Source organism: Saccopteryx leptura, chromosome 1 (assembly GCF_036850995.1).
Source record: "Saccopteryx leptura isolate mSacLep1 chromosome 1, mSacLep1_pri_phased_curated, whole genome shotgun sequence".
NCBI classification, from domain to species: domain Eukaryota; kingdom Metazoa; phylum Chordata; class Mammalia; order Chiroptera; family Emballonuridae; genus Saccopteryx; species Saccopteryx leptura.
In genome coordinates this window covers 221,617,928-221,645,346 of record NC_089503.1, presented here as the reverse complement: position 1 = coordinate 221,645,346, position 27,419 = coordinate 221,617,928, and the positions used below count along the sequence as shown (strand labels likewise).

The following is a 27,419-nucleotide window of genomic DNA, read 5'->3' as shown; positions in this document are numbered from 1 at the left end:
TACTTGGGAGAATTGGAGATATAGTAGAGAGATCATTGATATTGACATTGAATTGAAAATACACACACATGGCTAGCCTTAAGCAATTTTCATCAGATTTTTCCGATTCACCACTGGATGTCAATAATGCAATAACAAAGGACAGCTGGAAAGATTTCTATGCGGTGGTAAAGGAATTACTTCCAAATACGGTGTATATTAAATTTAGCTTTAATAAGTCCATTATTGTGTTTTAAATGAGTACCAATTGATTATTTGAAACATACTTTTTTGACTAACAACTGTATAGTAGATACGTTTCTACAGCTTCATTGTCAACCCTCAAGAAGAATGTTTTTAATAATTTCTATATTACCATAGAACTGACTTATTTTATCTGTATTACATGGGAAGAATTGAGAGGGGGTAATTTCTTAAGCAAATGCCTTCGTGTCCAGGGTAGTGGTATGACCTGTTAATCCACACAGCCTTTGGTTAGGAGCTTTCTGAGGTTGTCTGCTAGAAGTCTTCATCTCTCCACCCCATCATTTGTTTAAAGGTTGGCATAAGCCTACTGGCAGAAGGGCCATTGTGAACATTAGCAAGCCTCAAGTATCTAGCAGTCCATGTGCCTGAGGGTTCTGGGGGAAGAACTAAGAACAGAACCTTCAGGAAGGAGAGCAGAGCTTGCATATTTTTCTAGGCTCCCCAAATCTTTCTGTCACCTCACTCTTGACATGGCTTAGGCTTGGCCTTATATTTTCTAGAACATCTCATTAAAATGCAGATAAAATATTCCTCAGGTTAGTCCAGATAAGTCATCCACACAAAACTATTTTTTTAAGTAAGTAGTTATTGATTTATGTTGAAATTTATTTCTAAATTTTAGTGTGCAGTAACTACAAGATGATATGTTAAAAACATTTAAGACTATGTAACTAACGGACAACAGTAAAATAAAAACCCATGTATTTGCTACCTACCCATCTCAAGAGATGGGATATTAGTACTAGAACCTCAAAACACCTGTGTGTCTCTTCCTTTTCATATCTTTCTTCTTTCACCCCAGATGTAATCAGTAATCTGAATCAGGTCTTGATAACTGCCTTTTAAAATTATTATTATAATTTCCCCACTGTGTTTGAATCCCTAAACAATATGTAATGCCAGTGGTTGAGGCCAGGCAGGTTCACAATGGATTCAGGCAGACCGTAGAACTGCGGAGCTGAAAGGCATTGGGCTGCTTTCCTGTTTACTGGATTCTTACAGAGGCAGACAAGTGAATAGGCAGGGGAAAACAGCTTCTCGTGGCGGTGGGTGAGTGATCAGGAAAACAGCCCCTGGCTATGGTGGTCCAGCAACCCATGCCAAGGGAAAGTCCCCGTAGCCTTATATATGTACACACACGTGGCTCTCTGCCATGTGCTCACACACTAATCATGCAAAGTGCTTGCCGCTGGAAAACAAGCGAGCAAGCCTAACCACAGCTGTTTTCCCTACAAATATGTTATTTAGTTTTACCTTGATTTAAACAACATAATAGAGTCATGCTGGATGTATTCTTCTATGACTTGATTCTTTTGGTCAACGTTTTTACTGGGATTGATAGTGCGTAAACCCTGAGGTACACATTTAAGAGGAATAGTAAAGAATGACATGTACTTGCTGCCAAGGTTCTAAACTAGAACACAGCCATCGTCATCAATACTCCCTTTGTGCCTTTTTCTAATTGCATCCTTTCTCTCTGCTGCTCCAGGCTGACCAATGTCCTGGCTTCAAGAATAATCATTCCCTTGTGACTTATAGTAAATGAATTTCTACACATAAAATTTTAATTTTGCTTATTTTTGAATTATCAGCAGACACTTTTCTCTCTCTCTCCTAGTCAACACCAAGGTCAAGAAAAGTAAGTTTCTGTGCATCTATTTTTAATTTTTTTTTATTGATCACTCATTAGATCATTCGGAGCTTTTGGGGTTGTAGCTTGATTCTGATTTTCCTGTTAGACCTTTCATCTCTTGTGGGGTCAGGCTTCTACTTTTGATTTTACACTCCCTGTGCAGCTATCAGAGATGAATCTCAAAGAAGGAAGTTGTGTTGGAAATCCTTTTAACACAAATGGGATTTTCACGCTTGCTTATTACCTGCCTGGATCACTGTTTTTATTTACTTTTATGTCCTCTGGGGACTCCGTACTATAATAACAGCTCAAGAATGCATTTCAATACACATGCACACACACACACACACACACAATTTATCAAGCATTTTAGTCATTTTTATCATGAAGATCATTTCAATACTTGCTTTATCATATTGCTGTCAAAAAACACTTTTAAAAATCATTAAGTATAATATTAAATTTATCCTTTATGCCACTTTTGTCACAAAATTATTAAGTTTATATCTAAAGATTTTATAAATGTATGTATTTCACACTGTAGAACAGTTAAAATAGAAAACGGGCATGTATGATAAATCAGTGGAGTTTAAGTTGTGCACACTTTTCTAAATGGTAAAAATTGGAGAAAGCTATGTTATTAGTTATCGGTTAAGTAAGTTATGATTAAATGGATCTCTGATGGGCACTGAGTTTTCTGTCCCTCTGTGCCAGAGTTTGCCCTGTATTCCATAGTACAAACCAAAGGCTTGCTTTTGTCTCCAAATTCTTGTCACTTTAGCTTAAAAACATCTACTACTCACTGTCTAAACCAGCAGGAATCTTGGGAGTTTGACTAACGTTGTATATGTCAATAACAGATGGTAGTATTCATTTCGTTATTTGGTGGATTGACATAAAACAAAACTGATCAAATTTTCAATGTTTCAAGGATGTAGCTTTAACAGGAGAGAGTTTAAAAGCTCTGGGATGACATAAATATTTATCACAGTCTGCTTTTTGGTTGAGTATCCAATATGCACGTGCAGTGTATAATTGACTGAAGTAACCTGAGTACGTTATCAAACATTTAGCATTTCAAGACTCTTACTCTCATTTTGATGTGTATTTTATACCTTGGATAAGAGTTATGTATGTACATATATCAGAAGGAAAATATTACTACAGTTTCATTCTCAAGTTGTGTAACTGGCACTCTAACATATGAGAATGAACATGAAGTTGGTATTGTGAGGCCCTTACTCTGAGGAAAACATGGCCTTCTGCCCGTACTCTTAGACAGATCCCAGGAGTACTTTCATCTCACCGGTGACAGTAAATCCTTGATGTCTCTGAGAAAAATATGCGTATATCATCCAAGGCAAAATGTGGATCTGGTAGGTGCGCCAGCCGTGAATTATCTCACAGACTGGTTATTGTCTTTTCCACTTGCATAACTTTCACAGCATATGCCAATTATTATGCCAAAAATAAAAACCAAGCAAGGAAAGCATTAGGGCTGCAGATCCTTTCCAAGTTCAAAATTCCAATTATCAAAGCCTAAACACAAGCCTTTTATTAAAAAGCCCACTTTGATCTGCACTATAATTGGCACACTTTCTACTCAGTGACACTGGCAATTTAGTATTGCATTTCTATTGTATTTCTCCTCTACTCGTAGTAACAGCACATGATAGCAAGCTGAGTGCCCTGCTTGGTGCAGACGGAGCTCCAGATGAGAGCTTGGGGCCCACCTCAGACTGGGGCCCCTCTGCCGTTGGGAGCACGGGCTCCACCCTTGTGTCTCGGAGGTTTCTAAAGACCAGCTTCCTTCATTACCTGCTCATCAAAATGCAGCTTACTGATTCTCCAGCTTCCAATAGTTAGATCTCTTTTAAATTGTGTCAAGGGCGTTGTAATATCAGGCTATGGTTTGTAAAAATAATTTGGTTTTAGTTCTGAATTGGTAATTAAATATGATCACAGTAAATAAAAGTGATTTTATGACATTTCAAATTTGGTAGTATAGTGAGTTCTTCATACAGAATATACATATTTAATTTTTCTTAATAACAGAATAGAAGCTATAAAATCCCCCCCCCAAATAAAACAGTACCAAAGTTAGAATATTTTGTGGGTTGGGTTGGTTGCCTAGGGAAACTGGCTCAGAGAGAGCACTAAGCACTGTGGCTTCCAGGCCATAAATCCAGAAACAGGTTCTTTCACCAGAATATAAATTTTTTCTAGCAGACTGTGGCTATTAAATGTTCTCTTTTTAAATTCGACCTTATAAAGATATGAAATCTATTATCTGGTGATGGAAGAGAAGAGAGATGTGGGTTCAGTAAGAAAATCTACACCATCCGACACAAAGAAACAATCTAAATAGGCACCATATTACTTGTCACAGCAACGCTAGAGAGTCATTAGTAACATTCCCATTTTCCAGAGGAGGAGACTCAGCTCTGTAGAACCAGAATAACTGACTCTGGCTCACAAAGTTTGCAGGGGTGGGGCCAGGTAATTTACCTAAATTAAGTAGCTTTGTCTGGGATCTATGCTTGGTTTCAGATTTCTCAAACTACAAATGAATGCTCACTCAACAAATCGCTATTCAAGGAATCTGTGACAATGAAAGCCAAGTAAATTATCATAATAAAAATGATAATAACAATAAATTCAGTAAGAAATTTAGTTGAAAGGGGAGGGAAAGACAAGTAGAAACCAAAGAAGGAAATTATATCAGAGAAGGAATAGTCTTAATTAGAGGGAGAAACTTGAACATGGCACATTCCCTAGCTTGGTTATGCTTTTTTATACAAGGGTGTGACAAGTATCATTGGGTGCTTTCTGTATGCCATACCTCGAGCTAGGTCCTGGGGAAATGATGGTGCAAGAGACAGGTAACCATTCTTCAACATGAGACTTCTGTGGTGAGGGAGGTCCTTTGGAGCTTAAACATGCTGAAATATATCATAATAGGTGCAGAAAGCAATTGAAGGTTTTTACACAGGACAATAGCAATGTCATTGAAAAAAATTATTTAGTTCAGAATGGGAACTGGGTTGGTGGGGAGACCATTTAGGTGGCTCGTGCAGGGGACAAGATGGGAGATGTCAGTGGCTTGCAGGAGAGCAAAAGCAGTGAAGATGAAGAGGGTGGGATTCAAGACATGGTTGAGAGGCCAACTTCCCAGATGTGGGGATGGACCAAATTTGGAGAGAGAAAGACAGTTTAAGAGATGGCTCCCAGATTTCATCTATTTTATAGTTTCTTTCCCTCCTACAGGTTTGAACCCTGCAAACATCTGCATGCTCTCAGCTTTTTTTCACGGTGGCCCTCATCAATAGAGGAGGGAGGCCAGCCAGTAGGGGGCTGTGAGGCACAAGTGAGTTAAAGGGGATTTGGGACTTTCTAAATAACAACTACAACATCAACTTCTTTTATTTTTTCTTCTCCCCTGGGAATAAAAATAGGAGAACTCGCTGTGAAAGAACCCAAGTTGCTTGATTTTGAAGTCAGAAATGAAGTACAACTCATCGTTTTAGCTGAAAGTAGTGGGCACCGAGCTTACAGCAAAGTAATCATCTTGATACAAGATGCGAATGATAATTTACCGTGCTTTGGGCAAAGCGTTTACCAAGTATCCGTGTCTGAAGGCCAGTTCCACAATGCTCATATCATACAGGTAACAACAGAAAAACGTTTTGTGTGTGTGTGTGTGTGTGTGTGTGTGTGTGTGTGTGTGTGTGTGAATTACCACGAATCAATGCATATCAAAATGTTTCCGGCACATACATTAAATTTTAAATGTTTGCAAGGCATGTCCAGTGTTTGATGGATGAATGAAATCTTAGGCTAACGGAAGTTTGGAATTTCTGAGTTCACTCTTCTTTCTCTGGTTAATGATCAATTCGTGCCTACCTGCTTCCTCTTGGGACTTTTGAACACTAGCAGGACCCTATAGAGGTATAAAGATCAACTCATCTTACAAAAGCATACAATTTAGTGGGGAAATCAGAAATATAAGTATATTCTGCATATAATTAATGCATACAATTAATGTTGTAGCAGAAGTGTACATTTAATGTCACGAGAGAAAAGAGGAAACACAAACTCTTCCTGATGAAAAGCACTGGGCTTCACAGAAGAATGAGATTTGCATGAGGTCCTACAGGGCACTTAGGCTTTTTCTCTGGGAGGAGCTGCAACCAGACGGGCATGAACTCAGGCACAGACACGGGGATGTGGACCAGCTGCTGCGTTGAGATTTGCAGACATTTTGCGTGTGAGAGGAACAGATCGCTGCTTTCAGGCCAAGCTCCACGTCAGGAAGACGCCCCAGCCCCTGAGCGAGAATCACTTCACGGGGCAGTGACACCAGGTTGGGGCCCCACTGTCCTTGGCAGCCTCTACCTGCTCGGGGGTAGTGCCCCTCCTTACCTGTCCCCTCACTACTGAATTCAGGCTTTGTATTCAAGAACCTGGGCATTCAGAAACCTCCCATCTCTTTGGAATCTGCAAAGGAAACTGGTATAAAACCACCTTCCCGACAAAGCAGCAAGGTAGGACTTTTCCTTTGGCGTCTGTCACTCGCTGCCGTGATCCTGAATCTCGTGACTACTCCGCCCTGTGACTCTGGCCTCCGCGGGGTCAGGGATCTAGACAACAGGTTCGTGCACTTTCTAGACAAGACCTGCAGCAGTTCTTCCCAAAGCAGCTGCCTTCACCGGAATGTGCAGAGGATCACCTTCCTCTGACCTCCAGTCCGCTCCTGGCACGCATGTTCCCGCCTGTGGGTGGGAAAGGGACCCGCAGAGTCTTCGCAGCCTCGGAGCTTTACTGCCATGCCCACCCCGACCCACACACACACCCCGCGCCCCAGCTCGGGCAATGGGGACCGCCCGCCCTGCTTTCATGGCCTGTTCTAGAAGTGCTGCACCTTCACTACGGCGTCAGCTGTGATGAGACGTTTAAGAAGAAGATGAGGGCATTAGCTTTTCCAGTCTTCATCACCCCTCCCAGTGATGCCTGTTTGGCGGCGATGACAGGTGCCTCCAGTGCCGCTGTGGGGCCTCCTACGTCACAGAGCACCCCCCCCCCCAGCACTGCGGCACGCTGCATGGTACTGCTATGTTGCACATGCTAACCTGGAGAGAGCCAGACTGCTCACGGTGGAATACATGATGGGAAAGACACTTTAAAACCCCATTATGCCAAATGGGAGAGCCCAGCCTGGCACTGCTTCAAGTTATGTCGAACTTCCAGAAGACGGAATCAGGGATGGATTCAGTGAACTTTGTTCTTTACAGTGTTAGATCATTTGTTTCCAGGACAAGCTAGAGATGCCGTTTTCCTATGTCCTGTTTTTCACCACCACCTTGCCCATTGTCCTCTTTTTGGAGACAAGGTCACACACTTCATTTAGGAGCTGACCTTCCTCTGTGGGATGTGATAGAGGTGGGACTGTTCATTGACGTAGCGATGTGCCCCCACACCACCTTGCCTCAGTCTTGGAGAGACTATCGCTCCCTGAATTTAATCTTGAGTGATGGGACACCAGGACAGAGATAGGTTAGAGGTGATTTATTTTGATGGTAACAACTCAAAGGCACTCTGCCCCAGAATTGTCCAGGTTCTGATACTTCACCTGGGTCAATCTCTCTGATACATTTCTTTCCCAGGGATGTTAGCTATAATGGATATGTATTGCTGGCATCCTAAAACCAGTGGGGGGATTCAACTGGTTTGCACCAGTTTGGCATAACCAATACTGAACTTTTTGTTGAGTTCAGTGAACCAGTTGTTAAAATGGCACTTGTAATCAGGGCTCTCTCTAAGGCGAGCGCCTGGGCAGCCACCCAATGTGGAAATCACAAATTGACATTCCTTACTCTTTTTTAACATTCACCTGTGCCACAGCATATTCTAAGTGCCCATAGTGATGTTCATTCCATCCATAAGTGAAAAAAATTTGACAGAACTATGCTTGTAAATTTATTTATTCATTTTAAAACTCATTATACCTTTGATCAAATACTACATTTTAATTCCCTTGTGTTTGTTACTTCAGTAAACAAACATATAACATAAAAAGTGCCAAACAACCAGGGGGTGACAAGCTGTCATTGAAAATATCTTAAATAACAGTTTTATTGTTTTTTGTCAGGTATTATTTAATTTTTTTATTAATATTTTAAAACTCATAACATAATCCAGTTCTGTGTACCTCTTTTATTGTTCTTATTTAAGTATTAAGTGCATGAAATAATAAACTGCCTTTTGGTTTATTGTTTTTTATACTTAAAATGGTGATAAGGGCAGAGAACCGGTGGTTAAATTACTTGAATCCCACCACTGCCTAAAACCCTCACAGATGTATCTCCTAGGAGGCCTGCTCTGGGGCACTTGTAGGCGTGTGGCCCAGGGAACATGTTAGACTTCCTTCTGTCCAAACACAGATGAGTTTCTTTTCCGGGTGATTCCAAAGGGAACTGTGTATTGCCGCCTTTCTGTACCAAAGAGCTGGCTGCCTGCCCTTCTGATGATGTCCTCGGTGCCCCACTTGGGCCTCTCAGGGTCCCCTGAGAGTTCTGGCAGCAGTGGGACAGGTTGACAGGGTCAAGAAGTAGAAGCAAATACCCGCGAGGACATCAGTGTAATCACCCAACAGTAAAATGACAGTGGACATGAGCTTGGGCCAAGGCAGATGAAAATAAGTTTAAAAAATTTAAATTCATCTGTCAACTTGTTCATAAACAAGATCTTCAATTCACTATCAAAAATGAAATGCAGACTAAATTGTATATCTCCATGGAGGCTGCTGCAAAATTTCTGTTTTGTCCTCAAGTACTTTGATAACTCGTCACATAAATAAATGATCAATGGGTAAATTTGTTAGCAATAAATCTAGACTTTGTTCCATCTATTTAAAGATGCTTTAAAAAAGAGACTCTGAATATTAAAAAAAAAAAATCCACACATGGCTGCCTTTACAGACAATACTTTAAGCAAGAAATAAAAAAAGTTGCCTGACCTGTGGTGGCACAGTGGATAAAGTGTCAACCTGGGAATGCTGAGGTTGCCGGTTCAAAACCCTGGGCCTGCCTGGTCAAGGCACATACGGGAGTTGATGCTTTCTGTTCCTCTCCCTCCTCTCTCTCTCTCATTTTCTCTCTCTCTGTCTCTCTCTCTCTCTCTAAAAAAAAAAAAAAAAAAGTTAAAAATAAAATAAAATATATCTTTAAAAAAGGAAATAAAAAAAGCAAACGACAGATTACCATTCACTATGCGGAGGGTTCCTCTACCATCTTTTTCCTTCTCTGCTGCTAGCCTGAACCCACATGCAGTACTAGAGGCTTTTCATTCAAGCAAATCTGATTTTTTTCAACTATGTTTTCTTCTTGCCTAAAATTGAAGCACAAAACATGTGCAACTTCTACTGAAAGTTACTTGGAGATCCTTTGAATGAGTACACAGACTTGTTTCCTAACCCGTCATCCACTTTATTATAAAGTGAAATGTAAGCTTCAGCAGTTTGTCAGTGTTGCTTTGATCATTGCTTTTTAAATGCATTTGACAATCTGTGATTCTTTCATAATGCATTTCTCTGAAAAACAGACTAAACCCCTGTTGCAGATTGAATCCTTATCTAATGCAAAAGTTGCTTCCTCACAGGTTTCTGCTACTGACCTGGACAGCGGGTTCAACGGCCTTATTGAGTATTCCATTCTCTCTGGCAACCAAGGAAAAGCATTCCAGATCGACGCACTGAATGGCGTGATAACAGCAAATGGGATCCTGGATTACGCGGTCACCAACTCCTACAGGTTTGTCCCAGACCCTGATCCATTTGTTCAGCTATCTGCTTTGTTTCTGGCAACATTATTGTGTTGAGCTTGACTTCCTATTCTATTAGCTTAGTTGTAAAATGTGTTTTCCCTTTGATCCAGTTTATGATTACCCTTTTGACAGACAGACTGAAAGAGTCTTAGAAAGTACTTGCAGTTTGGGGGAGGTGATTAGACTAGAACTTTAAGGTTCCTTCTAGTTTTAAGATTTCATGAATTTGTGATCCTATTAAGTGCTGAATGAGAACTATTTTTAAAAAATCAGTATTTGCAAAATGTCTACTGAACCATCGAGCACTCTGCAGATGTTTGTTTTTATTGTTTTTTAAAACAGTAAACACTGAATGACATTGTTCTTTTGAATTCTTTATTCTTTTTTTGTGTGTATAAAATTCTGATCCCGTCATTAGGACCCTTGTTTTGCAGTACTGTGTTCTAATAGAAATGTTATTGAAACCTCCCATGCAACATTAAATATTTTTGTCTAAAGTCTAAGATATGCCTGCCTTATACAGAATTCTATAAAAGAGAGACTAATAGTGTTGCAAGTCTTCTAGGTATTTAAATGCCAGTGCTATGAAAGTCTAGCCATACAATCAGAAAGATATATATGACACCTCAGTCTATTAAAAGAAAAAACCAGGGAACCTAAAATGACTGCGAATGGGGACTTTAGGAATGATGGCCAAGTCTTCTGTGGAATACAATAAAACTGATTTTAAAAGAGAAAGAGGTTTTCTATATGTGCTAGTGAGGCTAGAGCACTAGGAAGTATGATTATGTGGACGAAATAACAAGGTACATTATAGTACTTATACTGCAGGGCTATTCGAGCAAAAGCACACCCACACAGTCAGACCACATCAGGAAGAAAACATAAGAAATGTTTAACCTTGTTTTGTTTGGAGAAGTGGTCATGTGAGAAGTCCGCGGTCAAAGAAATGCTTGACCTTCTTACTGCTTATTCTAATATGCTTCATATTTTTGTTATTTTTTCTGTATGATCTTCCAAAAGTCCATGCACATTCAGAGTTTCCTTTGCTCCTTCTAGTCACCTTCTGAGGAGTTTAAGTTGGGCATTTTCTCATTCACTGAAAGTGTGACAGACACACACGGTTGCTCGAGGTCACAGAACCATTTAATGTTCGAACCTTGACTTTCAGCCAGGTAGTCTGATTCTGAGTCACAAATGGTTTCGCTGTGCAAGCTACAGAGTTGACCTTCAGTTTAGGGGGGAAATAAGCAGGCATACAGAAGACCTAAATGTCAGTATTCTCCAGGCTCGACTACATTCATGTCTGGTGAAGAGAGTGTGGGATACTCCTGCAGTTGGGCAGTTAGAAGGGATTAAAATGGGATCTGTTCCTGGCAGGACTGGAGTACTAACCTCTAAAAAACTTCCCAACTCTAAAAGTTTAAGCGTTTAGTTCTTTTTGTTTAATATACTGTAAAATACTACTTCAAAAGTACTTGAAAAGTTTATGACCTTACCCTGTATTAACTAGTAGGAATATTTGGGTATTATTTTACTGTTATCAATTTTTGTGATACTTATTGTAAAACTGAGTGTATAATAAATATGTTGAAACCTATCCCTGCCACATTGTTTCTATAGTAATTTAAGGATTGAGCTTTTTTTCTCTCTCTCCCTTGATGACTGCTGGTAACTCTCAGCCCTAGTTGCCATTTGATTACAATTTCAGAAACCACGTGAGGTCTGCTGTATTCCAGAAACTAAGCATTTCCTAATTGTAGACTCCTTTGTGATGTTCCTCTTACTCAATGGAGCCTAATTAGCCATTAAATTTAACTCTATAGTTTTTCTATGTGAGTCATAGTTTCAATGTTCTCAACATTTAAGTTGGTCCCCATATTTAAAAGTGTCCTTCCCCAATTTCCCATAAAGAATTTAACTCAAGGCTGGGGGAACTGAGAGAAGTTGAACTACACACACACACACACACACACACACACACACACACACACACACACACACACAGTCTGCAGTAAGGAAATATTTTAAACCTCCTGCTTCTCTAGGATATCCGTTGTGGCTTCTCTACCTCTTTAGTGCTTTTTCTGATATACAAGGCAGTGGAAAGTATAGGGTGGTTTTTTCCTAACCTACTATATACTTCTAGTGAATGCCTTGGACAAGGTGGTATTTAGCTTTTAACATTTCTTTACTTTTGAAATATTATTTTGTCGGATTGAGGAAAACATTCTCAATTCTAGTCCTCTGAATTATAATACAAAACAAGGGGGAGGGAATAATCTCAGTTATGATTCTATTCATTATAAATGCATTAAGTAAAAATTAATTTTTAGTGTTCATATTAAGCATCATATAAAAAATTCAGTAGAAAATGGCGACAAATTATAAAACAGAACTTGAGTTCTGTCTGATTGGTATTTCAGAATGTTAAGAACTGTTTACTGAGCTTGGGATATAAAGACATATGAATCGGTTCTTGATGTAAGGGAGCTCAAAAATTGAGTGCCCTTATAATCCACGGCAGGAAGCATGTTAATAATCACAATAATTTATGGAGCACCTGCATTACATGTTGAATTCCCATAATAGACTTAAGATTTACAGAAAAGGGAAATTGAAGTTCAGAGAGGTAAGGTTTGCCAAGATTATGTAGCTACTAAAGAACAGAACTGAGTTTCTTGTCCATGTGCGTGGCCATAGTAGGGCTTCCTATTGTATTATGTGAATGAATCTTAAAAATACTCACCTGTATAGTTCCAAAACACAAAACAAAAAATGTACTTTATAAACTTAAAATAATAATAGATTTCAGCTTGCAGTTGTGAAATAACACAGTCCTCTAGGAATGAGCGTATAAAAATGGTATTTGAATTATTTGAAAGCATTTCCACTGCTGGACCTATACCTGACAAAGAGAGACTTACCCCTGTTTAAATTGATATTTGGATATTCCTGGGAGCCAGTAGCACTTCAGGGCCAAGATTTTTATTGTTATTAATGTAATACACTTTTTAAAAATCAAGTAGTATCATAGAGTATATCAACCATCCTCGCCTCACTGTCTTAGCGCTAACCCAGAGACTGACATTTTTAACTGGTTTTCTTCATTATTGTAGACACCAACATGTCTTAATTTATAATTTTTAAAAATTCATTTATTGATTTTAGAGAGAAAGAGAGAGAGAGAGAGAGAGAGAGAGAGAGAGATTGAGATTGGTCTGTTCCTGTATGTGCACTGACCAGGGATCAAACCAGCAACCTTTGCATTTTAAGAGGATACTCTAACCAACCAAGTTATCCGGCCAGGGCTTAGTTTATAATTTTAAACATTATATCTCAGCTTCCTGTTATAACAGATGTGCGTTTAATATATTTACCTTTTCATATCCAATTCTCTCTTTATATTAATTCATTGATTTTTATCAGTTAGTAGTGTTTTCATTATATGAATCTGTAAATGTTCACTTCAGACCCATGTCCTACTCATATTTCCTTTCGTAACCCCTCTCCTCCACTGTACAATTAATGAGGGTCTTTCTTTTTCGCCCACCCAGTTTGTACATCCATGTATTTAATTCCTTTTCATTGTCCTGGAAGCTCCGTTTTGCCCACCCCTCCCCCCTCCCCCAATGCCTCTCATGTCAAATATTCTATCAAGTCCTCCTTATTCCTTGGAGGCCTGTTCCTCCTGCTTTCTCCCCTCCCGGTCTAGTGTTAATGATCTGCAGGAGGTTTTCCAAGACTTCAGCAGAGCTGGTTATTTCATGACCTTGCTTTATTGCTCTCCTAAGTTGAGTCCACGTTACAGATCTCATGTCTTTCACTTTCTTCATTTTCTCTTTCAGTAACAGTAGGAAAAAGGGCCAGGGAAGTAAATTTTCTGAGTTCTTGCATATATAAAAATGCCTTTATTCTACTTTCACATGTGATTTATGCAGGGGATGGTATAGAAGTGGGTTTTTTATTTATTTTATTATTTTAGAATTTTGAAGGTATTGCTCTGTTATCCTTTAAGGCCCAGTATTGCTGTTGAGAAATCTGGGGCCATTCTGATTTTATATTTTGTATGTGATTTCATTTTTCCTTCTCTGTGGAAGTTCTCAGGCTATATTCTTTATCCCTACTGTTTAGAAATTTTGTGATTATATACTATAATGTGGGTCTTTCCTTGTGCTGAATACTGGGTGTGCTTTTTTAATAAGAAGAAATCATTCTATTTTCTTATATTATTTCATTGATAATTACCTCTTCTTCTGTTTCTTTCTTTTGTTTTGTTTGCTTACTTTGCCCTGTTCCTTTTTGCTGGACCCTGTTCAATCAATTCTTAGATTGCCTGGATCGAGCCTTTGTCAATAATATTCTAGTTTCTACTTTTCATGGCTTGTTTTGTGTGTTTGTTTATTTTTGTTTTGTTTTTCAGGAAGAATGCCTTAATTTTAACCTTCTAAATTTTGTTTTCGCTCTAGTTAAAATCATTTTCGGATATTGTTTATATTTTTATTTCCAAAAGCTCTTCCTTAATCTTTAATTTTTTTCCCCACAGCATCTTGTTCTTGATATATGCAAGCATTATTCCAATATTTCTCCAAGGACATTAATTAGAAGTGTTTTTACATTATCTTTTGTTCTTTCAAGATCTCTGTTTCCTTTGGATTCATTTCCTCTCTTTGCCCATTTTGCTCTCTCTTTCTCATGTTGGAGAAAGTGGATGATCCGTGGTTCTTCAGTCCTTGGTTCTGAGTGAGGCAGTAGCACAGTCACTGGGACCTATGAGTGGGTGGAGGGGCTTACTGATCAACACACTTCACTTTCAGATGAAGCAGAGAGGAAGGAGACTACTTTGCAGAATGACATTCAAATGACAATCTAGAGAGAGCTCTTTTCTCTTTGGGAGAGATTTTCATTTCTCCATAGACTGTCCCTCATTTTTACGAACTCCAAGTATGAACATCAAGAATTCTTTGCCTGGGAGTGAGGAGCCATGGGCAGTGGTACTTGATTGTTCTGTATTTTGAGTTTAAAATAATCTTCAAGATATTTTAAACTCATCTCACCTCACTGTTTGCAATGTCTTGAGCTTCTTTTTGGTTACATGGAAAGATCTGTTTCTAACTCATCCTTCTTTCTCTCCAAATGCATTTTAATCTGTGGTTCCCTCTGATCCACTCATGAGTAACTACTCCTTAATCTGCTTGCATTTTCCAGAAATTCATGAAACTACTTACTCACTCCACCCACTAATATCTTCTCCTATTTTATTTTTAGCTTTATAGATGTATATCTTATTTGAATTTTTTTTTTTGCTATCATGATAGTAGAATCTCAGGAAGAAGATATAAAACTGGTGTCAATGTATCCAAAAGTCATAGCTCTTTTTTCAATGCTGTTTCCGATGTGGGCTGATATCTTCATTTGTTTTTGATGTTGTTTGATTGGTCACTTTTTGTTTGTTTGTTTTTAATTTCAAAAGGAACACCTCATTGTTGGTAGACATTTAAGATACTGTGGAGAGTTTTGAAAAGTTTTCTACCAATACCTTCAGTATTTGTCAAAGCAATCAGCAAAGATCCCACTGGGTCAAAGCCATGTTTAAAGCTTAATATGGTAAAAGTAGCTTTCCACAAGTAAGATAGGGGAAAAATGCTTTAAACTAGAATGGTTCTATTCTAAATCTGGCCAGTCTCATTTATAGTCTCTGCTAATAGTACTCATCAGAATAACAGTTCTGAAACATGGAGCCAGTTGGACTGGCTACACCCAATAGTTGCACAGTGACTGCCAAGGAGCCATCATAAGAAACTTGAGGTCTCGCAGAGGTTGTGTGTAGAATCTCAGTGGATCTGCCGTTATAAATTTTCATTTGTTTTTAAGTCATTGAAAAACCTTTCATTTGTTCTTTTATTTTGAAACCGAATCATATATTTTTCTCCATTTCAAAGAGTTTCACTTTTCTAACCTGACATAGGCATTACATAGAACCCCTGAAGTTGTAATGTTGTGGAAATAAGAGTGGTATGGCTACATAGTGTAAAAATAAGACATAACTTTGATGTCTTGGCTGAGACTTTAGTATGACATTGGGGAAGGGCAGGCAGCAAGGGCAGAGAACATTATGAGTTGATTATTTTTAGTAAAATATTTCCATATGTACCTGACTTGTGTTTGAACTAACAAAACAAACTTTCCACATGGAATTACTCCTAGGTTCCAGAAGTGTGAAACTCAAGTAGTTATTGCACTGGTGTCCCAGCCTTGATAGGGTTGAAGGTAGACTGTGCGCTTCATGAATGGTAGATAAACAGTAATCATTTGCTATTAAGTGAAATTTAAATCAAGAATGAGTTGATGCTTATTTCACATCATTTTTAATTTTAAGGTTGGAAAGAGAGAAGACTTATCAGGTAAGCTAACAATGGAAAGGAAAGTAGAAGTAGGTCAACTTCCAAGACTCAATTTCTTAAAAGGTAGTATCAATAGCTGAGACTAATACCACTTCTGAAACAAAGATCGTCTTCTGATTGACAACCACTTTATTACTCAGCTACCCTCCTGGGCCTCCCAGTGTTTAGAGGAGAGTGAAAACTAAGCTGATTATACATGAAGGAGTGACGTATACACAGTAAGAGAAGCAAGTGGAAGGAAGATCATATATATAGTAGAGCACAAGCTCTTCAGTCAACCAACACCTGGCTTGAATTCTGGCTCTGTGATAATAATACACTTATAATCTTTAACATATCTTGAGAAACTAATATTCAATGTATATTAAAGAAAATTAGATAAGGTAGCCCACTGGCCCTCCAGTAACTTATGAAAAGAACTGACAAATTATTAAAAACAAAGGCTGGCCCTGGTCTGTTAGCTTAAGTCAGTTAAGAACATCATTCCAAAATGACAAGGTTGAAGGTTCAATCCCCGGTCAGGATACACATGGGAAGCAACCAATGAACGTACAACTGAGTGGAAAAACAAATAATGCTTCCCTTCCCCCTCCTCTCTCTCTCCTTTCTTCTCTCTGTCTCAAAATATAAATAAATAAAAATAAAAAAAAAAAATTGAGCCCTGGCTGGCTGGCTCAGTTGGTTAGAGCATCATCCCAAAAGCACAGAGGTTACCAGTTTGATCCCCCAGTCAGGGTACATACAGGGACAGATCGACATTCCTGTCTTTCTTTCCCTGACTTTCAAACACACACACACACACACACACACACACACACACACACACACACACAAATTTTAAAAAGGCTGATGATTGTTGTGTCAGAAGAATGTACAGGATGCTATAGGCCAGAAAAGGGACATCCAAATCAAGTGAGAGGTCAGTGAAAGCTTACCAAAGATGTGAATTTGAAAGACCATGAGGGGCCCTGGCCTGTTGGCTCAAGGGGCCTGTCGTGTGGAAGTCTTGGGTTCAATTCCCGGTTAGGGCACACAGGAGAAGCAACCATTTGCTTCTCTACCCCTCCAACTCCCCCTTTCTCTCTCTGTCCTCTCCTCCTGCAGCCATGGCTCAAATGGTATGAGCAATTTGGCTCTGGGCACTGAGGATGGCTCCATGGCCTTGCCTCAGGCAGTAAAATAACTTGGTTACTTAGCAACAGAGCAGAGGCCCAGACAGGCAGAGCATTGCCTAGTAGGGGGCTTGCCAGGTAAATCCTGGTCAGCACATGCAGGAGTCTGTCTCTCTGCCTCCCTGCCTCCCAACCTCTCACTTAATAATTAAAAAAAAATTTAGAAAAAGACCATGAGGCTGTAGGGATTCCATGCAGAAGCAGATCCTAGAAGGTCATGTGTACATGCACAGGCCTGGGCCTATTGTAGAGATGGAGAGCCAAGGAAAGGTTTTAAGCAGGGAGTCAGGCTTTCAAATCAGGAGTTTCGATAGGACAATTGAGTTACAGTGTGGGGTTTGGAGAGAAGCAGATGAGACTTGAAGTTGGGAGATTGGTGCGTAAACCCATACTCCAGACAAGAGGGGATATAATGAATATACACTATTCCAGGTAAGATGATGAGCCTCCAGAACCAACTTGTCCTGGTTTGCTTAGTACTGTCATAGTGTTTTAAAAAAATACAAAAGTTACGTGTCCCAGGAAACCCTTTAGTCCCTGGCAAAGCAGGATGGTTGATCAGCCTTTTTGAGGCTCTGAAGGCAGGGGTGAAATAAATGAGATCACTAGTTCTAATGATTCTCAGGGTGTAAAATCTCTGAGACTCATGTTTAGTTGAGTGTTGGAAGGGTGGTGACAAAAAGCGAGAAGTTGAAGACACTAATAAGTTTCTAACTTGGTTGCTAGAGAAGCTAGTTAGTTGTACCATCATCCAAGATAGACTGAACCACTGCATGTGAGTTCCTTCAGATCATGGACTTTCACATCTACTCTCTGGTCCTAGCCAATCATGCATTTCTTTTGGTATGTGATTTCATTATGGCAGTTTTCTTTCTTAATTCTACAATTTTAATTGTTCTGTAATTTGGGTCTGAAACAAATATCAATAAAAAGCAATCTTTTAGTGGCTCTATCTTTTGTTGAAATAGTAAAATAAAAGTACGTTGCAATGTATGGTTGTTGGTATTTATAGTTAGAAAGGAATTTGACGGTCTATCTCCCAGAAATGTTGCATTGACATAAATGCCTCATGACCCCTGGTGGCTTTGCTGGGTTTGCTTCTCTAAACATGTCAAAAATAAATAAATACATTTCAGGCTGCCAGGCTTCTGAAATAAGTTTTAAATGATGCGATTTAGATAAAGCCAGGAGGAGAAATAAATGTAGTTAGTCAGCTCATTTTTAAATTTTCAACTGGAAATGTGATATTTATGTTTTTCTTATTGTTTGGATGATGTATAACATTCCTTGATTCTTTTCCAAATCAGCTTGATTGTGCAAGCCACAGATAAAGGGATGCCTAGGCTTTCTGGTACAAGCGTGGTCAAGATACAGGTGGCCGATGTAAATGACAATGCCCCGGCTTTTCTGCCCCTGGAAGCAGTGGAAATTGCAGAAAGTAAGTGTGGCAATTTAGAATAGTGGTTTTGTTAACTTGTACAATATCATCTACCATATTTTCAGCCAGGTGCTATATTAAATATAAGTTCTAATTCTCAACAGCCATGCAACATAGATAGTTTTCATCTTCATTTTACAGAATAGAATACAGATGGTGAAAAGTTACTTACCAAATGTCTAAGAAGTTACGTGTTAAAGCTGGTATTTGCATTCAGATCAGCAGGAAGCCATTCCCCACGTTCATATCACCATTCCACATGGATTCCTTTTATGTTCAGACATTTCTTAAAGATGAAATCTACTCTATGAAGAAGGATATTTTGCTAACTGATGATCATCTTAAGACTCCTCTGAGAAGAAGCGATCTTAGACTGTTAACTTTGTCAGTCTTTGCAGTATACTAATGACGAGTAATAAGTGAAGGGAATTGGATGTTCATCAGACAAAAGCATCATCTTCCTCTAGTATAAACTAAACTTCAACATCTTCAGAAAAAAAATTATCACATTAATGGTAGAGGCTACAGATTTTACAAAATATTAATTTTTTTAATAAATAAAATACGAAAGACTTATGCTGATTAATCTTAATTGTTTGACCCTCTGGGTTATATGATGACTCCATAGCTATGATCCCAAAGTTGCTGCAGTCAGTGGCTCTGGTGGTAAAAACCAAACCAACTCTCTGCAGTTGAAGTTGCAAGTTGTGTAGTTCCTCACGTGCCTCTCTCCTTTCATTCTTAGTACCAACCTTATTCCTAAAGTGTGTCCACTATGTCTGTCCCTTTTCCAAACAAATTGTACCTGTTGTAACTCACAGAGGTATATTCCAAAAAGTCTATACATAGGGATATCTACAAATATTCTAAATATCCTAAAATAGTCTGTCAATAAAAAATTCTTCAGTTCTGCTTCCTACTTATTTGATATATTTGCATGAAAATGATAAGTCTTATTATATACAGTGGAACTGTTCTGAATACCTTGGCGCCTTCTTTCTACCTGTACCATACACATAAGCTTACAAACAAAGTCCCTTTTGTGGCACTTTAAGCTATAGAACACATACAGTGTATAAGGCATGTAGCATGTCATCTGTCTTGTGATTTATTTGGTCAACAACATAAAAATTTGTTTTCATAACTAGCGCTATGCATCCTATGTCTCTCTATAGTATTGATAATATTGAGAGTCATATTTTAAGGGAAAGAAGCAATGTATCTGTCACTCTAAAAGAAATAATTTTGTAAGATAAGTACAAGGAACTAAGTATCTATTTTAATTTCAGTATCCAAGCATTTTTATATCAATCTTGCCTATTTTTCAAAATCTTATGTTTTGTATTAATATTTTGAGTAATAATAACCTTCTTCCTACTCTCATGAATATATGATTTTATATCCATATCCCTCATGAATATATACCCATATCGCTCATGAATATATTATTTCAATACAGAAACTATGTGGTACAAATAAGTGGCATTGGTCCTGGAATTGTGTTGTAAGCATATGATGAAAAATTTAATATAAAAATTGAATATACCTTACTTCCTCAACTCCCTACTCCATAGTAAATTTTTACTTTTATTGGGCTTATAAATTCTTCAAAGATTTTGTTCAGTGAATAATGAGATTTGTATAAGAAATCATGCCAAGAAACATCAAATCATGTTGGACTTAAAAAAATGCCTGGATTGAACTCTTAAAGAAAGTATTTCTAAAGATGAATTTTAATGGAGACTGACATTGGTCATAACTATTTCAGATTCTTTGCCGGGTGTAATTGTGACTAGGATATCAGTTCATGATGCAGATTTGAATTCAGCTTTCATCTTCAGTCTTGCCAAAGAGAGTAATCCTGGAAACAAATTTGCTATTGATCAGAAAAGTGGAGCAGTGGTGCTAGTGAAAGCACTGAACTTTGAAGAAGCTCCTGAATATGAGCTGCTTATCCAAATTTCTGATTCCGTGCACCACACAGAGGGAGTGCTCACTGTCCGTGTGCTGGATGTCAATGATAATCCACCAGTATTTTCTCAAGATTCTTACCAGGTAAACAGCTTAAACAGATTCTGAAACACAGCCCATACTAGAAAGAAGAGGAATAATGGAAGTCTATGAACACTGACAGACTAATTTATATATGCAACAGTTACTGTTTTTAGTGTTTAAATTGATGCTGAGGGTTTTAGATTTAATATCATGGTGGATAGAAGTATTTATGGAATTGAATATATTATTCTGTTCAGTTTCTTAAGTATGTCTCATATGTCATCATATAAAACTATACAATTTTCTAGGGATTGGGGTCCAGTTGTCCATAATAATTGGAACTTGCCTAGTATTTCCAAAGCCACAGATAAGATGAGAAGATGGTCCAGGTTATCTGTAGTTAATTTAAGAAACCTTTTCCTTTCCTAGGCATATTTTTAGAATATTTTGGAATATTGGTTAACATTTTGCAGAAACAAATTATGAACAAAACTGTAAAGTGAAAATATTAGTTTTTAAGGCACAGTATATGTTTATAGAAAGTAAAGACAATGATAGCATTCAACAAAGTACCTGGAAACGGGCTCTAGGACTCTTGAGTGTAACACAGGCAAGGTTGCTGTGTAATACCATAGAGAAACTAACCCAAGGAACGATCTTCCGTGAAGGCTTGCTGAATTATATAATGTATGTAAGTAATAATATCTTAGTTGAGTGTATTAACTATAATCTACCACACAGAAATAATTTGGAAGGATTTTTTTTGGTAATAAAAATCAAGGCTGAATTAATTTTTTTAAAGTATTTTTTTCTGAATTCTGGGACCACTACATAATCTTCTTAAGACGATGTCAAACCCTATAAATAAATATGCCTAATAAAGTCAGGTTCACTGGGTATTTTCCATGAACCAAATGAATAAAACCACCTCACGTTTTGGCCCTGCCCCTGAGAATTGCTATTGTCTTTAAGCACTGTGTCCCTTCCTCTCCCTCTCTCCCTCTGTCCCTCCTTCCCTCCCTCCCTCCCTCAGGCCACCACTCCGGAGTCCACGCCTGTGGGGCACTCCGTGCTGACTGTGGCAGCCACAGACTTAGAAAGCAGTGAGGACATTTCTTACAGAATCCTTTCATCTTCTGAGGAATTCTCAATTGATCCTAAGAATGGTGAGTTATTTATAATGGCTTTAGTGCTCCTAGTTTTGAGTTACGGGGTAGAAATCTGAAATAATCCTTTCCAAATGCTCCTACGATGGCTTCCCACCCCCTGGTATTATATAGACTGTGCCATCTTATTTCTCTTCATGTCAAATGCTACGGGAGCAAATCCCAGTGTTAATTTCTCCTCTCCCGCTCTCAGTGGCTGGAAGGCAAAAGGAATTGATTGAATGCTAGCAATGGCTCAGAAGTTCAGAGACCTTCATGTAGTAAATACCCAGTTCATTGGTCCAACCATGCAGCATTCAGGTAGCCATCCCAGGCCTGGGAAGGACCAAATAAAGTTGAAAATTGAAGGAGTTAAGTTAATACTGAGGACTTCACCTTACTAGAGTTTGGAAGCCTTTATTGAAGCCCATGCACAGATAATTCAGTAATAGAATCACACATTCAATAAGGACAAAAAAAAAAAGAAGAAGAAGAAGAAAAGAAAATTATTTGAGCATCTCTGCTCAGTGAAAAACATTGTGGTGCTCTGATTTATTTGATGCCTTCAAAGGCTCTTTGTATTTTCATCAGAGCAAGACATTTGTGGCTGTGACGTGCTTTCAGAAAGTGATTTTAGATTCGAGCAATTAAGCATTGTATAGAGAAAGTGTAACAGTGAGTAGACATTAAAACTAAATTGGATAAAGATAAAATAATTAGCTGAACACTGTCACTGCAGAGCACACTACAGAAGGGAACAATTTAAAAATTACCCTCAGGATGGTGGGTGTTAACTAAACTGATTGTGCTCATTCATTTTGCAATATATACATGTATTAAATATACATTAATTGAATCATTATGTTGTACACCTGAAACTATAATGTTATATGTCAATTATATCTCGATTTTAAAAATTTCTCATCAGGATTACCTGAAAGGAGACTTGAATCACAAAATACCAGGATAAAGTTACCCATAGAGTGTTGTAATGGGGAGAAGTAAATAATGTTGCTGCACGAATGAATGAATGGTTATTGTATGGGTATAAACATGTCAGCAGTTTGGCTTGCCTTTTCTTTTCTCTCTCTCTTGTTTCTCACTCTTGCTCATTTTATTTTTACATATGTATATTTATCTTCAGATGATGACAATAGCTGTTGACCGCAGCAGATCATAGCATGGAGGTTGGGAGGCAGTCCCTTTTGCTTGAGATGTGTTAACAACGAGTTTTGCAATGAGATATTAATTAAAATATCTTTAAAACATTAACTGTTACCATGTCAATTTTATTCATGTTTGGACTCCAACGGAAATGTGGCATTGAAGTGACAGCATTTTGTATTCTTTCTTAGGAACCACACTTAAAACACATTTGCCTTAGACAAACATTATTACATAAACAGTAATAAAAATTACATGTTTTTATATTTAAATTAATACATTGTATTAAACATATTTCACCAGTAAGGGGAAAATCCATATGCTGAATTAACCAAGAACTTTAGGAAAAACATTTATAATTAAGCAATAGTTGTAACTGCATTATCATATTTACTACTTTCATTTGATTAGAGTGGTGTCAACCAGTATTTCCAGAATAAATGTATGAACGCTAGAATATCTCTATGCATGTGTTTATGGGTAGTAGAATGGGATATAAGTTTTTCGAATAAGAACACTTTTTAAAAAAAAATAGCAATGGAACAACTTACTATATAAAAAGAAAATTAAGAGAAATTTATGAGAGTCATCTGCAAGCAGCACACATATAACAGAATGAATGTTATGAGTATTATTTCTGACTCTTGCTACAAAAGTATAAATATAATCATTTTAATTTTCTATTTGGAATTACCTTTTTCTTTTTTTTTTTTTTTTGTATTTTTTCGAAGCTGGAAACGGGGAGGCAGTCAGACAGACTCCCGCATGCACCCAACCGGGATCCACCCGGCACGCCCACCAGGGGGCGATGCTCTGCCCATCTTGGGGCATCGCTCTGCCGCAATCAGAGCCATTCTAGTGCCTGAGGCAGAGGCCACAGAGCCATCCTCAGCACCTGGGCAAACTTTGCTCCAGTGGAGCCTTGGCTGCGGGAGGGGAAGAGAGACAGAGAGGAAGGAGAGGGGGAGGGGTGGAGAAGCAGATGGGCGCTTCTCCTGTGTGCCCTGGCCGGGAATCGAACCTGGGACTCCTGCACGCCAGGCCGATGCTCTACCACTGAGCCAACTGGCCAGGGCCTATTTGGAATTACTCTTGGTTGTAACTTAAGTAAAAAATTTAACAAATAAGTACAAGCATTAGTAAATATTTGAAAAATATTTGCTAACCAAATAGATCGCAAAAATTTAATTTGTAACACTAAAATGCTACATTTTGTTTTTCAGGCACGATATTTACTATCAATCCTGTATTACTTCTGGATAAAAAATTAACAATTCAACTTCTTGTTGAAGCCAGTGATGGTGGAATTCCTGACCTGAGGGCTCTTACCTTAGTGGAAATAAAAATACAAGATATGAACAATTATGCCCCTGAATTTGCAGTAGAATATTACAATCTTAGCTTGAGTGAAGATGCTCAAATTGGAGGCACGCTTGTCACCTTTTCAACCACTGACCACGACTGGGCCCCTGAAAACACACAGGTTGAATATTCCATCATCAGCGGTAACTCACAGAACAATTTCCACGTGGAAACTAGTTTCATTCATTCAGAATATCCTTTTAAGCAGGTTGGTTATCTGGTGTTACTTCACAATCTGGACAGAGAGGCATCTGCCAGTCATCAGCTTGTCATTCTGGCATCTGACCATGGCTGCCCTCCACGAAGTTCCACAGCCATTGTATCAATAGAAGTGCTTGATGTCAATGACAATCCACCTAAATTCAGCAGTCCGAAATATCATGCCCATGTCAAGGAAAGTACCCCTGTCGGGAGTCACATCACTGCGGTCTCAGCCAATGACCGCGATGTGGGGGTACATGCAGAAATCATCTACCATATAATCTCTGGGAACGAGAAGGGGCATTTTTACTTAGAAGAAAGAACTGGAGCTCTTTATTTGACTAAACCTTTGGATTACGAAGAAACGATAAGATTCACTTTAACTATCCAAGCTTCAGATGAAGAAAAGAAACATTTTTCTTTTGCCGTTGTGTTTATTAGTGTCCTAGATGATAACGACCATGAACCTCAATTTATGTTCCCAAGCTTGAACTGTGTTGTTCCTGAAAATCTGCCAATTTTCTCCACTGTATGTTCAGTAAATGCTTTGGATTTCGACGCAGGTCCTTATGGAGAATTGACCTATTCTATTTTATCCCCCTGTTCTGTCACACATGGGGTGCCTCCTGTCCATGATCCCTTCCTCATTGACCCTCTGACGGGGGATATTCATGCTAAGCAAGTCCTCGACTATGAAAATGACAGTAAATACTGCCTCACAGTTCAGGCAAAAGACAAAGGTGACTTAACAGCTTCTTTAATGGTTTGGGTGGAAATTGAAGGGATAGATGAATTTGAACCCATTTTCACTCAAGATCAATATTTTTTCAACCTTCCAGAAAACAATAATATAAGACAGTTGATTGGCAGAGTGGAAGCTTCAGATGCAGACGCTGGTATCGATGGTGTTATTCTTTATTCCCTTGAAACTCCATCTCCTTTCTTTTCAGTAAATAAAACTAATGGAAATATTTATTTGACTAGAGCTCTTCCCGTAATAGGAAATCAAGTCAGCAGAGAAGACACCATTGAAATGAAAATAATCGCTCATAGCCCTAAACAGGACTCCAAGGTCACGTCTTGCACTGTTTTTGTGAATGTGTCTTTTTCCTTGGAAGGAAAACGCTCAGTAGTGTCAGCCAGCAGCTTCTCCATCAGCCTCACGGTCTCCTTTTTAGTGGTCCTGTTTCTCGTCTTCATTCTAATTGTCCTGATTTTAAGGTATAAACAAAAAGATGCAATCAACAATTACAAAGACAAGAAAATCTCATCATCCTTAGATATCAGCTTGCAGCTGACCAGGGACACCAGCATGCTCAAGCCCTTCCAGACAATGAATGACAGCAGTAATGAGGCGGTGCCTGTGGACTCCATGCCGGAATGGTTGAGTTTAATAAGTATCGTGGAAAAGGACGTTGTAAATCTGTACAGGCACTCAAACTCCAGTGGCCGCTGTTCCGTGGAAGGAGAGACTGCGGAAGATAAGGAGATCCAGAGGATCAATGAGCACCCTTACCGAAAGGACTCTGGCTCGGCTCTGAGTGACCGGGAGTCCAGGGTGCCAGACTCTGGAATCCCCAGGGACTCAGACCAGCTCTCCTGCTTGTCTGGGGAAACTGATGTGGCAGTCACTGTTGAAACAGCAGAAACCAACCATACACTTGAGGAAGGAGATGGAGGAGAAGGCTGTGGTGCAGCCTACGTTCAAAATAGCATGTTACCCCAGACACTAAAGAAGAGAGAGTTCAAAGCGAGCATCCTGGCAGAGGTTAGGAGAGAGCCTGTCTTTATTGCGGGCGATCAGGAAGCAAGACGTGCAGCTCCTTCAACACAGAGAACCTCTGATCCAGACGAGAGAGGCAACTATCACTGGGATTACCTCCTCCGTTGGGAACCCAAGTTCCAACCTCTTGCCTCAGTATTTAATGATATTGCAAAACTAAAGGATGAACATTTACATACACCTGGAATTCCCAAAGAGAAGAAATCTTTAGTTTTTCCACCTCCTTTGATAACAGCGATAGCCCAACCTGGAATTAAAGCAGTCCCACCAAGAATGCCAGCCGTCACCTCAGGGCAGGTACTTCAAAAATACCCGCATTCCCCCCTTCTCTACCATCTCAACTCTCTGCCGGAAGCCATGACTCCCAGTTTTTCTCCATCTCTTTCCCTATTGATGACACAGACCCCTGTTATGACTCCACTCTTGTCACATGGAGAATTATTAGGAACACGTCTAAGTGATACATGCCATGAACTTAAAGCAGAGGATGAAGTTCAAATGTAAAAGGATTGGGATGTCAAGCACCTGCTCACCATTGGTCATGAATGATTGAACAGGACATTCTTAAGCAAGCTCCTCGAGATTGGGTTCATTTTATCTACAAATGAGTGATATAATTTAGTCAGGGTTTTTAGAACCTCCTCATTTAAGTTTCTCAAGTTTCTTCCAGCCTTAATGAGAAGTTATCCCCTCTTTTAACCTTTATCTTTTCCTCTCAGGACTGGTTTGTATATATTAAGTAGCATATATTCTATTATACCTGGTTTTCTGTCTGATTAGATTTCCAAAGGACACAGTGAACCTGACTGACAGCATGTTTGTATGAAAATGAATGGAAATAAAGTACAGGTATAGTTCACTTGGTCACATGACTGCTGATTACACTGCTATATCTAAAACAAATCAGTAAAGCCTGAATAAGGCATGAGTGTAGGTCAGAAAGTAGCAGAGGAAAAATTTAGAAACAAACTTAAATTTTAAAGTGAAGCAATTTTCTATAGATCTGATATATTTAGAGATACATTTCTCTAAACTTTTGCCATTGGTCACACTTG

At 38.8% G+C, this 27,419-nt stretch overlaps 2 protein-coding genes across 2 annotated transcripts in view; one reads left to right on the top strand and one right to left on the bottom strand.

Moving 5' to 3' along the window:
• Positions 1-26,868, top strand: part of DCHS2 (dachsous cadherin-related 2) — a 126,475-nt gene extending 99,607 nt beyond the window's left edge. The window contains exons 21-29 of the mRNA XM_066360176.1: positions 3,540-3,740; positions 5,335-5,546; positions 6,340-6,423; positions 6,516-6,983; positions 9,479-9,687; positions 18,584-18,714; positions 20,483-20,769; positions 21,743-21,875; positions 24,242-26,868. Of these exons, the coding sequence (XP_066216273.1) occupies positions 3,540-3,740; positions 5,335-5,546; positions 6,340-6,423; positions 6,516-6,983; positions 9,479-9,687; positions 18,584-18,714; positions 20,483-20,769; positions 21,743-21,875; positions 24,242-26,868 (4,352 nt within the window). The remainder of the gene's footprint in view (positions 1-3,539; positions 3,741-5,334; positions 5,547-6,339; positions 6,424-6,515; positions 6,984-9,478; positions 9,688-18,583; positions 18,715-20,482; positions 20,770-21,742; positions 21,876-24,241) is intronic.
• TLR2 (toll like receptor 2) overlaps positions 1-27,419 on the bottom strand; it is a 507,661-nt gene that overhangs the window by 45,586 nt on the left and 434,656 nt on the right. The window lies entirely within an intron of this gene.